General features: G+C 42.2%; 1 protein-coding gene across 6 annotated transcripts in view; it reads left to right on the top strand.

The window, feature by feature from the left end:
- Positions 1–13,649, top strand: part of CACUL1 (CDK2 associated cullin domain 1) — a 227,540-nt gene that overhangs the window by 155,652 nt on the left and 58,239 nt on the right. For 2 of the 6 annotated variants that reach the window (XM_074338982.2, XM_019725260.3), the window contains exon 1: positions 2,972–3,624. The exons of 2 other annotated variants lie outside the window; for them this stretch is intronic. In XM_074338982.2, the coding sequence (XP_074195083.1) occupies positions 3,258–3,624 (367 nt within the window). In that variant the 5' untranslated portion in view covers positions 2,972–3,257. Of the gene's footprint in view, positions 1–2,966; positions 3,625–13,649 lie in introns of those variants that run through there. 2 more of the 6 variants (XM_074338980.2, XM_019725261.3) reach the window with 2 other exon arrangements.

Raw genomic sequence — 13,649 nt, forward strand, 5'->3', positions numbered from 1 at the left:
GTTCATTTGGTCCCCCTTCAATAGGTCGTTTTTCTTCTTCTTTATGGCAAGTTGCCCCCTGTGAGAGACTGCTTTGGCCAGATCATCATTAGATTTTTCCATTGTAGGGGAGGAAGAAACTTTCCTGTACTTTTCAATGTTCTTTCAGCTGGTCTAATAATTAAATAGACATGAGACAGATTAATAAGAGAAAATAAACAAATTTAATTACATACATATGCATAAGAGAGTCAGAGACCCCACATACATGAGAGGTTTAGGAACAGAAAGTTAAAACAAAGTATACGGCATTCTGAGCTAAGGATGACGTAAGATGCCTTGGGGCTTCAGAGGGGAGGAAGGTCATGTACAGGATGATAAAAGCAGATGTTCAGTAGTTAATAATTTTCCCTACCCTATAGATAGATCATAAAAAGTTATTTCTGATTAGATGCTCTTATTATGGGCAAGGCCCCTAATTTAAATTCTTCTAGGTTAATGGGGGCAGAAGTTTCTCTTGAGCCTGCAGAATTTCAGTTGCCTTTAGCTCAAAATAATCTACATACCACAAAAGCACATCTTGGGTTGACTCATTCTGAACCCCTACACCATAATGGTGTGTTTAACCAATTATAGCAAAAATGAATGTGCGGGTTCAGTATTCACCAGTATGCTGGGTAAAAGCCCCTGGAGTAGGGCCTTACTAGGATGGAAGTTATATTGTTATGAGAGTACCAATCCCTCAAATTCTAAAGGTTTTCTAATTTCCATTATGATTTTCTGACCCCTGAGTTGATTGGAAGAGTAGAAATATGGGGGTTTACGCGCTGTCTTTTGGTTGTTGATTTCTAACTTAACTACATAACAGAGAACGTAGTTACTATGATAACAATCCTTAGACATGTAGAGAGACTTGCTTTATGACCCAGTACGTTCAGTTTCGTAAACATTTCATATATTCTTGAAAGGAATGTATATTCTGCATTTATTGAGTGTAATGTTCTACATGTATTCATCAAATCAAGCTTGGTAATTGTTATTCAAATCTTCTAGTCCCTTAAAGATTTTTTTGGTCCCCTTGATCTATGTACTAGTTTTTTGTGGCTGCTGTAACAAATTACCATAAAAAGGTGGCTTTAAACAACAGAAATATATTCTCTGATAATTCTGGAAGCTAGAAGTTTGAAATCAAGACATCAGCAGGGTTGAATTCTCTTTGAAGTCTCTAGGGTAGAATCCATTCTTTGTCTCTTTCAGCTTTTAAGGCTATTGGCATTTGGGTGGGAGTGTGGCTCCGTCACTTCAATCTCTGCCTCTGTGGCTACACTGTGACCGCCTCTTCTCTGTGTCTCCTCTTCTGCCTCAGATCTCCCTCTGCCTTTCTGAGTACATTTGTCATTGGATTTATGGTCCACCTGCATAATCCAGGATGATCTCAAGATCTTTAACTTAATTACATCTGCAAAGACCTTATTTCCAAATAGCATGACATTCGCAGATTCCAGGGATTAGGACACAAATATATCTTTTTGGGGGCTACTATTCAACCCATTGCAATCTGTTAGAAAGATATGTGAAAATCATCTACTCTGATGGTAGGTTTCTCTTTCTTCTTGTACTTGTCAATTTTTGCTTTATGTGTTTTGTGACCATATTAGAGACACATTTATTACTCTTTTATCTTCCTTGTGTATTGAACCTTTTATGATGTAAAGACGTCTTTTTATCTCCGTCACCCACACCCATCCACCTACCTAGAAAGTACACTGATGACAAACTATCAGTTGTTGTCAGTCTGAAAAAGACTAATTCTTCCTTCTTCCATCCTTTTACACAGAACTGTAAGGTTACATTTTGCCCCCTCAGCATTTCACTCAATTGTCTTACATTTTTTTGTTGTTGTATTCCCAAAATGTTTCAGGCCCAGAGAATTAAAAACATATGATTCAAACAATGTCTTTGATTAATATGAGGGCGCATTCTCTGAAATTAAATCATTCTAAGTAATTGGTAGAAACGTTCCATAGTGCAGAATATATTGGGTATATGTAAAGAAGCTGAAACAAATGCGGACACTTAAGTACACCAGAGCAAGTTTCTCAGGGGCTGAAGTGATTCTTCACACTAATTACATACCTGCGGAAATATTATCTGCTAGCTTAAATGTAATCGTTTTTCTAGACAACTTTTGTATTAATAGCTGGAATAAGCTCCACAATAAACAATTATATATTTTCACATACTACTGCAATTAATTTGAGAATGCAGAGCAATGAAAAACATTGTAATAGTTACATAATCTTTCTTCTTTGCCCCTCAAGACTCTCACACCTAAACCCAAATTTGTAGTCAGATGTGTGAAATAGTGCACGAAGCTTGGTATTTTTAAGTTTAAAATTTATGGCCTCAGTGTATGGAGTTAAGGCACTTAAAAAAAAATTGATGAATACTTCAAATGCATTAATTTTTTAAGCCACCCTGCTATGTTTCGGTTTCTACTCCCGGTTTAGAGGGTTTGGGAGGTGTGGGCTGAGGCCCACTGAGCAGTCCCATCAATGGCCGTCCAAGGCAGTCCCACGCGTTTATAATGTGCGACCGGGGGCCCGTTGTGGACCCCTAGCTCCCTCCTTAAGTCAAGGCCGGGCTGCGAGGCCCTCGGCGGGGCGAAAGACGGGTAAACAGGATGAGCGCAAAAAAAAAGCACTACCGAAAGCGCGGTTGGTGTCACAACTACCGGCGGCCAGGATTTGAGATCTTCAGGAGCCGGCCAGGCTCCCCGTCGTCCGGGCAACCGACTGAAAACGCGCGTGCGCAGTCAAACTCCCTTATCACGTGAGGCCGGGACGGGGGCGGGGCCGAGGAATGCTCAACCCGACCCGTTGCCTCTCTTCCCTATTGCGTGGGAGTGGCTCACAGCTCCCGCCCCTTTTCGCTCGGCTTTCTCGCTGCTTGTTCCTCGCACCACGTGCCCTCCTGGCCACGCCCCCAGCTGCCCTTTCCAACGGCTTGTTGGAAGCTGCTGTAAAATGCCGTGAGGGGCGCTGCCGCTTTACGGTTGCCTCTCCCAGACCAGAGCCCGGGAGCGCCCACCGCCGTCAATCCTGTCTCTAAGAGTCGGCCTGGCGGAGAGTGAGAGACCCGGCGCACAGCTGCCCTCTCCGCCGTGCCCGTTCCGGCCCCCGGCGATGTGAACTCGAGGAGGCTGCGGTGCCCCCTGGGCCGGGGTTGAGACGGGCGGCAGGTGCCTGTGAGGCGGGTGGGTGCTGGGGGCCAGCAGGATGGAGGAAAGCATGGAAGAGGAGGAGGGGGGCAGCTACGAGGCGATGATGGATGACCAGAACCATAACAACTGGGAGGCCGCTGTGGACGGCTTCCGGCAGCCCCCGCCACCCCCACCGCCCCCCTCGTCGATCCCAGCCCCTGCCCGAGAGCCTCCGGGGGGACAGCTGCTGGCGGTGCCCGCGGTCTCGGTGGACAGGAAAGGCCACAAGGAGGGGCTCCCGTTGGGGCCGTCGCCACCGCCGGAGGCCAATGGGGTGATCATGATGTTGAAGAGCTGCGACGCGGCCGCCGCCGTGGCCAAGGCCGCCCCCGCCCCCACCCCCAGCTCCACCATCAACATCAACACCTCCACCTCCAAGTTCTGTGAGTGCAGCCTTTCCCCAGCAGCCTTGGCATTCCTCCTCCCCACCCGGACGCCGAATCCGCCCCTTTCGGAGCAGCCCCGCTTCCTTTGTTTCAGGCCTGGATCTCCCCTCCCCTCCCCGCATCCCTCCCCCCTGTTTGGTGTCTGCGGCCAGCGCCGGAGCGGCCCTGGCTTCTTGTATTACCTGGCCTGGAGAAGCAGCCTGGTGCGCACACAGCCCCAAGTTCTCCCACGAACGCGATCCTTATCAGAACTGGCTGTCACTCAACATTAGGAAGCTCTTTTCTTCAACGTCATCCCCTTAAAAGTTTCCCCCTCAAACGTGAGGGGGAAAATAAGGCAGCCTGACTTTGAATAGGGAGAGAGGCCTTCAGTCTTTTTTGCAGCCGGAGAGAGAAAAGAAATCTGGCAACTTCTTGTGCTTTTAGCCAGTGTGCGTTAAACAAGTCCGGAATTACCACGTTGACCTATAGCTATACCTCGTTCTTTCTCTTCTCCAGTGTACACCTTCTGCATCCCGACAGGCAGATGTATGAGTTGCCTCTTAAGTAAATTCATGCAGTGGGAGCTGCGACATCCGTTTGGAAGCTAATAACGTATAAAATTTTTTTCAAGCCTACACTCATAAGAATAATCTATTCAGCATGTGTCCAAATCCATAATTCTGTTGAATGTTGAACTTTGTGTTAGTGAGCTGCCTTAACACTCAGTTGCAGGCAGAAAAATTTAAGACCAAAATCTGTTTTGTAATCCGAAACTGCCCCCCAACTAGAAAGTATGCTTACAAAAGCTAGGGGAGAAAAAACGGCTTTTGCTTTGAGTGGGTTTTTTGGGGGGGTAGTGGTGAAAATTGGCGGTCACAGCCAGATTTTTCTCTCTTGTTAATAACGGCACGTTTTGGATGGCATCTGAAAGCAACTGGAGATTCCATTTCTAGTTACTAATTTTATCTAGTTACAATTTTATCGAACTGTATCAGTAGTTATCTAGTTAGCGTTGCAGAGTAATGTTTGCCTTGATTCAGATACATAATCACAGCCTTACACATTTTTTTGTGTGTGGGTGGAAACAGCACATAACCTTACTTGCCTTCATGATACTGCTTTAGTGGAAGGCATTCATATGTATGTAGGTATGGTTGGTAAGAATTGTGTTTGATTTTTTTCTGCGTTATGCATACATAAGAATATTTATTTGTATAGTTTGTGTGTTGAAATCTATGTGGTGAAACCAGACCTTGGACAGAGTGGCAGGGTGGCTTATCTAAATGCTGAAGGAAGCTTGCTTTAGTGCTTAAACAGAATTCATTTGAAGAGTTTGATAAAGAGCAGAAGTTGGTGAAATTTGGAAAAGATTTGCCAAACCAAAAGATTATTCTTTGAAGATGAGTAGGCTAGACAGACCTCTGATAAGATTGATCAAGGGCAAAAATATGCAAATAAAATAAGTGAAAAATGGGAAATAACTATAAGCATGAGATTAAAAAAAAATTTTACGACTTGCTATAGGTTAATACATTTGAAAGCCTAGATAGAATATATAAATTCTTGGAAAACTATAAACTGTGAAAATTAGTATCAGAAGAAATAGACAGCTTGAACTAATAAATATTTAATAAACAAATGGTAGTTAAAGACCTCCCCTTTCAAAAACTATGGACCCAGATAATCTTGTGAGTTGCATCGAACTTTTAAATAACACTTAATTCCTTTTTACAAGTTGTTCTGGGAAATAGGAAAAAAAAGAAAGATGCCAAGCTCATTTTATGAGGTTAATGGAATCTTGACTCTGAAACTAGATAAGGATAATATGAGAAAATTATAGCTCTGTTTCACTTACAAAGATAGGAAAACCCTACACAATATGCTAGCTCATCACATCCAAAAATGTGTTAAAAGAATTATGATCCATAGAATTTAAGACAGTAAACATAGTTAAACTTTTATCTATTAATGTAATTTATCTCATTAATAGGCTAAAGGAGAAAAATGATTATCTTGATACCATAAAATTATTCACTAAAATCCAGCACCACCTATATACGATAAAAACTCTTAGCAAACTCAGACTACAAGATAACTCCTATAAAGGTCATTGCCAAAAACCTACTGTAAATAATAATACTTAATGGAGAAATTTTAGATACAATCACTTTAAGATCAGTGACCAGATAAGGATGCCCTCCCGCCCGCCCCCGCCCCCCCCGCCCCCAAGTCACTTAACTGTTTAACAGGTTAAAAAAGGTCCTGGATAATACTTTAAAGGGAAGAAATAAGGATAAGGATAAGGAAGGAAACAATAAAACTCATTTTTTGCAGATAATATCACTTACCTAGAAGAAACATTAGAATCGAGAGAAACTATTAGAACTAGTGAAAGTATAGCAGGGTTACTGGATTAAAATCAACCTAGAAAAATTAATAGCATTTACTGCACTAGCAATAATGAACTGGTAAAGGTAATCAAAGGTGAATATTTATATAAAATAATAGTAACAAAATTACAGAGTGTTAGGAATTAACCCAAGAACACATAAAACTTAAGGAGAAAACTTTAAAACTTTAATAAGGAACTAGAAGAGGATCTAAATAAATGGAAAAACTTTTCATGCTCTGGGGATAAGATTACCTATAAGAATGTCAAATTTTTCCAGTTTAATGTATAAATTTAATTAAAATGCCATCAAAATTCCAGTTGGTTTGTCTGACAAACTCCGTCACCTAAGTCTAAAACTTATATGGCAGGCAGGATAAAGTTTGTGAATAGCTAAATCAGTCTTAAAGATTTGCTTTAACCGGGCTTGCCTTATCAGAAGTTAAGATAATATTTCAAGGCTGTAGCAGTAAAAACTAGTATAAGTGCAAGAACAAAAAATAGATTAGGGAACAAATTAAAGAGTGGAGACTTACCTACATGTGTTCAGAACTTAAGGTAAAGGTGGTATAATCACTGGAAAAAGGAATCATGTTGTCAGGGAGAGAGACTATACGAAGAACAAACAAACCTAACACCGTGAACAGGATGGACTTTGGATAAATGAAAGACCTGAACGTCAAAGGAAAAAGGATAAAATTAACAGAAAACAGTGCTGAAGGTCTTTCCTTTGGGATAGGGAAGGACTGACTTCTTAAAGCTTCAAAAATTTACAAGAGTGAAAACTTCGTGACTTTGATTATATAAAATTTAAGGATTTTCATTTAGCAAAAGACAGATGAAAGAATGAGGGAACATTTGCAGTGTGTAAAATTAACAAGGGATTCATATCTAGACAAGGGACTATATACCTCCGTAAAAAGAGGGCAGCGACTCCTGTAGAAAAATAGGCAAAGGATATTAATAAGTAGATTACAGCATAGGAAATCCTAACAAGCACAGAAAGAGATGTTTGCAATTAGTAAACAATCAGAGACATGCAAATTAAAACAGTAATGCATGTCTTTTCCCACTTATTAGGTTGGCAAAAATGAGAACGCTATTAATAGACAGTACCAAGTGTGGGTGGGGACAGGGGATAGAGGATTTGCTGGTGGGACTAATAGTGGACCTGTAAGGTGTTGAGATGCCCCAGGTCTCTGGACGAGATAATGAAAGGCAGCTGGAGTGTTGGTATAACCCTGCGCTAGGATGGTAAAAGTGTGCTGTGGGCTGTTCAATGAAAACAGCTTCTGGGGGTCTGTTTTTGGAAGAGATCTGTAAAAAGCACTTGTTAGCTTGATGGATACCTACTAGGTGCTAGAGACGGTGTTGATTTGTCCCTGTAAAGAGACCATGTCTGGAACAGCAGCTATACTTGTAGTCGCCACTTGATTTGATTGACTATAATCCACATTCTCCAAGACCTCTCCTCTGCACTGGCCACACAGGCTGGTAAAATCGGAATGCCATAGCAATCACCATCCCTGTGTCTCTCAAGCCTTGAGGTTGTTCCTCTGCAGTTTCCTCAGGGATGTGCTTTGGGTTTGTTACTTGGACAGGAAGGGGCACACCTAGGAGGGTTTTACCTGGCCTTTTCTACACTGAATGCCCTTACTCCATGCTTCAGGGAGCCATTGACTGTGCATTCAAGAACTGGGAAATACAGGATGGGTCCCCGGATCTCGGGCCCATTAGGAGATGGATTGAGGCCAAAACACCATTTATCAGTATGACATCCACAGCTGATCTAACTGGTTTACCACGGTGATGTTCTGGTCTCTAAGGGTTGTTATCAGCTTAGAGCCAGGGGTGAGTAACTCCTGAAAAATGCGAGTGAATCTGTTTCCCAAATGTACTGTTTTCTTGGTAAATAGCTGTGTATTCTATTGGAAAGTGCCAGGAGAAAGACTGTGTTCTTGATACAGTTTTATAGGGTCTTTCCGCAGTGGAACCCACCCTCTCCTTTGTTCCAGGGGCTCTGTGTCTGTAATCATGCCCAGTCTGGGCATTAAGTGAGGTGCCATCACTCTCCATTGTGGTCTCTGGTAAATATACCTAGAGTTTTTTTCTTTTTTCGTCCCATTATACACATCAAGTAGTATCTTCGTGTGTAGTGCCCATCTGTTTTTCCTAAGGACACCATGGTTAGCCACCAGTGATCCACACCGTTCTGTTCACCAGTCTGGCCCTGCTGCCTGTTATAATCATGCCCTTTTTATATCTGAGGATTAAATGTTTCTACTTACCCTTGATCGCTCTGAGAATCCCATTATCCCATTGAAATCAGGGAGCCCCGTTTCATGGCGGTATTGCCCGTCTTCAGCCCAGAACTACAAAGGACAGCCACCACAGCCTTTTCCAAGCTATCAGCACCTCCTTTACCAATATGTTTCTCAATTCCTTGGTGAAGGCCCTTCTTAGAAGACAACTTTGTGTGAGTGGGTTGGATATGATAAAAACACTCTTAACAATCCTGCCGTCGTAAGTCTGGTTTCATTTCTCTGCTAAGGAATTTGTGGGGTCCTGACCTTCTCCCTCTTCTTCCTCATTCTCCTTCCCCTCATCTTCCACCTTGTCTATTTTCTTGTACACCTTTTCTCCATTTGTATTCAATAAAGTGTCCCTATTTTAGGCATGTAATTTGATGAATTTTGACCTATGTAACTGTTTGGTCTGGGATTTGGGCAAGCTACTAAAAGCTAGCCCATTACTGTTGTCACTGGATCCTAGCAGAAGCTGGGAGATCTCAAGGTCAGAGAAAGAAATACATTATTCATGGCACAGCAAATAGCATGAGAATCAGCCTATTTGCATCGGTTCACCTTCCCCCTAAGTCTGTCAGGGGTGACAGAGTACAGCCAAGATGGATGCTCCTTCAGTGGGCTTGTGTTGCTGCTGAGGAATGTTAAACTTTGAGGAATCCACTGCTTTTATAGAAAGCAGTGAGCAGACCTGCTCTTTGTCCGGGGGGAGACGTTACCTCATCTTTTAAGGTTACCAGCTGTAGCGTGGCCCAGTTTGAAGAGCCATTGATCCGCGTCTTGCAGCCTTGGCACACTCAAGACATGTAGGACAGAGAGTAACAGGCCCAAGAAGGATGGTCTTTCCAATAGTAACCACGACAGCTACCAAGAGGTAGAACATACCCATCACTAGAATATGTCACAGGCTGCTTTGCGGTCAGCAGCCCTGCCCCTAGCCCCAGGCATCCACTGAGGTTTTCAGACAAATTGAATCATACAATCTGTATTATTTCATGCTTGGCTTCTTTCCTTCACCATTCCCCCCCGCCCCCCCGCTCCCCTTTCTTTTTGAGATTCATCCTTGTTCTTGCATGTTTCAGTTATTACTTTTTATGGCTGAGTACTATTTTGGGGGGATATACCACAGATTGTTTATGTATTCATCTATTGGTAATCGTTTGGGTTGTCTCCAGTTTGGGTTATTGTTATAATAATAAAGCAGCTAAGAACAAGCATATAGAAGGTTTTGTGTGGACATAGGTTTTCATATCGTACCTACAGTTGGAATTGCTTGGTTAAATTTATCTACTATGTGTTTAACTTTAGCGAAAACTGCTAACCTCTTCCGAAGTGGTTGTACCATTGTACCTTCCCACGAGCAATGTGTGCGAGTTCCGGTCGCGCCACATATTTACTGATACTTTTACTGGCTAGCCTTCCCTTCTGGGTATAATCAGTCTTTCTAATTGCAGTCTTTCTAGAGGGTGAATAGTGGTATCTCATTGTAGTTTGATTTTGCATTTCCCTTTTATATGTGCAATTGGCCCTTTCAGCCCTGTGCCCCTAAGAGTTAAGAGCTTACTGTATGGTAGCCACGGATGCTCTTTGGTCTTGTGTTCAATGAGCTAATCATTTGCTTAAAGCTTTCACCTGTGAGAATCAGCGCACTCGCAGTCCTTGTATTTCTTATTTCCGTCATAACTGTCAAAGCAGTTTGTCAGGGTGTTTTCTTCAAGAAGAAACTTTATTCCAGGTACCTACAGGTGATCATTTAAATAACCCTTTGCTGCTTCGTGCTGTGTGCTATTAGTATTACGTTGTGTAATCGTGGCAGTGGATCATTGCCTTTCAACCCAGCGGGATTGGAAAACCAAAACCAGCTTCTTAGCTTCTGAGAGTCTGTGTCCTGTAACTGCTCTGGGACCATATACTTTATCAGTCACAGTTAGTGCATGAAACCACTCTAGATGTCAAAGCAAGAAGAGATTTAATCCTGGGAATTAGGTGTGTTAGAAATTGTTGGGAAGGTTAGAGGTGTAGAAGTCAGTGAGGCCTCTCCACTAAAACTGCATTGCAGGGGGCAGGTGGCTGCCACCACCACTCCTGCCTCCCCGCTGCCTCCTTCGCCCCTGAAATGGGTGACTAGACACTGGAACTTGGAGTGTGGCTGCCACAAACTCTCACATCTCTAACCTTGCCTCAACCACCAGCTGCAATAATAGATTCTTGACCTCACTTTGGCCTTCCAAATCTCACTCAAATGTATCTCATTGGCAGAATCTAATTTGGGAAGTGTAATTATTTAGTGTAAGTTTCCATTCTACGTTAGTCAGTTTTCTATAATAACCTCCAAATTTCAAGAGCCTACAGTACAACAAAGGTTCATTTCTTCCTCATGTTATGTTAGTGGCTGACAGTTGGCTGTGGCTCTTCACATGTCATCTCATTCTGAAGAGAAGCTCTTTTCTAGCTCCTGTCATTCTTGGCAGAGGCAGAGAGAAGAGGGGATAGAAACACAGCGGCTTTTACAGCTTCTGCTCAGATGCAGCATGTGTCACATCTGCTCGTATTCCAAATATGTTAAACAGAATAGAACGGTTTCCTGTCTGAGTGGTGGGGGGTGTGCGCAGGTGGGACTAGGGTGTGAGGATAAAAGGCAATGAATGGAGGGGGGAAGGGATCTGCATTGATTGATTGATGATACTGGGCCCTGATCTCAGGAGAATTATTAATCCAGTTCAAAAAGTTCCCTTCTCCAGATGAACAAAAGCGTCACAGTATTTTACATTGAACTCACTGAATTCATTGTTTTTTAAATTAGTGGTTCAAAAATGTGTTAAAAATTGACTTTTGAATGGAATGAAATTAACTGATTTTATTAAATCCTAAATAAAGTTACCCTTTACTTCATCAGGTCCTGTCTGCCAGTTTTCAGATGGGTTGATCGTTTTAGAAGTAATCAGTTATTGTATTCAGGTCTTAAAATGTGCACCGTTTGCAGCGTCTGTGGTGATTGTTTGGTCTCTTGCTTTGCAGGTTAGTGGAGCATCACTATATTGATCGATCGGCTCAATTCTGGAGTCCTGCCGGGGATCTTGTCTTGCCATTTTTGACATGCAGTATTACACAAAGTGGCATCGAGGAAACTGTATGAGAAAGCCATTGCAAGGCTTATGTAAGGCCCAGGCCCAGGCCCAGGTCTCTGCAGAAAATCAATGCCTCCTACTTCCTCTTTAAACTGTAACTCTAAGCTGTAGACCATATGGAATCATATTGTAAATTGTTACATGTTATATAAAAATGATTATTGATACCCTTTTGTAAAATGTCTTGGCAGGGCAAACTTGCCTTTCATTTTTCTCCTACTGTTGTGGACATTTGGCTATTAACCTTTGTAGACAGAGTTGCAGAGATCTGTAGTTTGTTGTTGCAGGTGTGCCGACTAGACATCTGAATGGTATTTTATTCAACAAATATTTATTGTCTTCTGTACGCCAGGGTCATAGTTTAGCCTTTGGTGTGAGACACAGTTTAGTGTAGGAGATTATGGACAGATAATTATGATTAAATGGTAAATAAAGTTATATATATGGTAGCACAGAGGAAAGCGAACCTTTATGAAAATGAATAGAAGTTTGTCAGGAGAATTGAGGAGGACTCAGAGACTTCCTTGCAGAGGGGCCAAGCCTGTGCTAAGGACCCAGAGTTGAAGTTATTTTTGGTGCGTAGGGTGTGAGGCATGCACGGAGGGCACAATTAAACGCGGGTAGATAGAAGGATGTAGAGGCCAGGGCACGCGTGCCGCGTTAGCAGGCAGGATTTTCCTCTGTAGGAATGGGAGCCACCAGAGGGTAGTCAGGCGGTCAACTGGGGAAAATTTGTCTTAGTGTGTCAGTTAGTTTAGAAAGGAGAGGGAATGGAGGCCTGGAGACTAGTTAGGGCGCTGTCATTACAGTCGTCTAGACAAGAGATGAAGGCTTAAATAAAGCATTGGGAGAGAGGTTGTTTCAGCTTTTAGAAATATTGGGGGACGAGAGTAAACACAGTTTGGGCGTGAAGGAGGGAGGATGAAGAGTCACGATTGCTGATTTGGATGACTGGAGCTGGCACTGCCTTTGCCCTGGACGTGGGAGGGGGATAGGTAGGTGTGTGTGTGTCTGTCTCTTTAAGGCATCTATGGACCATCTGGGGAGAGAGGTCCAGTAGGCAGTCGGTCAACTCTGAGCTTTCTCGTTCCTGTGCCTTAGAATCTTGGAAATACTGAGACAAAAAGTTCTGTAGATTTATTTTTCCATTTTTGAGGATATAAGACTCACCAAACTCTTTGGCCTTAAAACAAAACTTTGCTTTTATTAAAATACAGGATTGTAATTAAAACACTAAAAATCAGGGTTTTTCTCCCCCACGTCTTCCCATTTCTGGACCTGTTACCCAGCCAGAGTCAATCACTTTTAATTCATTTAGCTGTTTCTTCTGATGTTTAGCCACACATTTGAATGTGTAATTTTATTATTGCTTAATTTATCACTTTTATGTTATCTGTTGACTTCCCATTAGGGTGAGGATTTCGTTCTCCTACAGCTCTGCCTGCCTGATCTCTTCAGTTCTCTTGATACCACAATTTTTAGTTCAATCAATAAGTCATATTTACATTATGACTAAGTAAATATTCACTCAAGGGCTAGGAGTGTCCTCAGGTTACATTTTCTTCCACATAGAAAGAACTTTGTTATTAGTTGCCTTGTTTATACTTGATAAGTTTTGTTAAACTTAAAAACTTTTCAACAGCTTCAGCAGATTCACCATATACCTGTCATTGGTGGTTTTTGAAACGCTCAATTGATCCATACTTTCTTTTTGTTAAGTCTTCTGTTCCTGTTTGGTCCTTAGGGCCACTGCACAGTTGCCACTCAGGGACTTCCAGGTAGTTACTTGATGTCTTCCTTTTTATTGGTGTATTCCCTCTGTGTGTGTGGGAGGGAGGGAGGGAGGAGGGAGGGAACATCTTCCAGTAGCCTCCTGAAAAAATGTGTGTGTGTGCATAATAGTTTCAGGTCTTCCATACCACAAATGCTGCTTTCACACTTGACTGACAGTTTGGGTATAGAATTCTTAACTGAAAAATTTTCTTCCTTGAAATTTTTAAAGCGTTGCTTCATTGACTTTAAGCTTATAGCATTAGAATGGAGAATTCAGGTTCCATTTTAATTCTTATTCTTTTGTATGTGACTTTTTTTCCCTTGAGAACATTTCTTAGATATTTTCTTATGTTAATGTGTCGATATTTTTCTCCCTTTACATTTTCTGTTTTCTCTTTTCTCTGGAATTATTAGTAGTCAAATGTTGACTTTCTGGTTTTGATTCTC

Source organism: Rhinolophus sinicus, chromosome 15, assembly GCF_057876585.1.
Source record: "Rhinolophus sinicus isolate RSI-liver-muscle chromosome 15, RSI-T2T, whole genome shotgun sequence".
Lineage (NCBI taxonomy): Eukaryota > Metazoa > Chordata > Mammalia > Chiroptera > Rhinolophidae > Rhinolophus > Rhinolophus sinicus.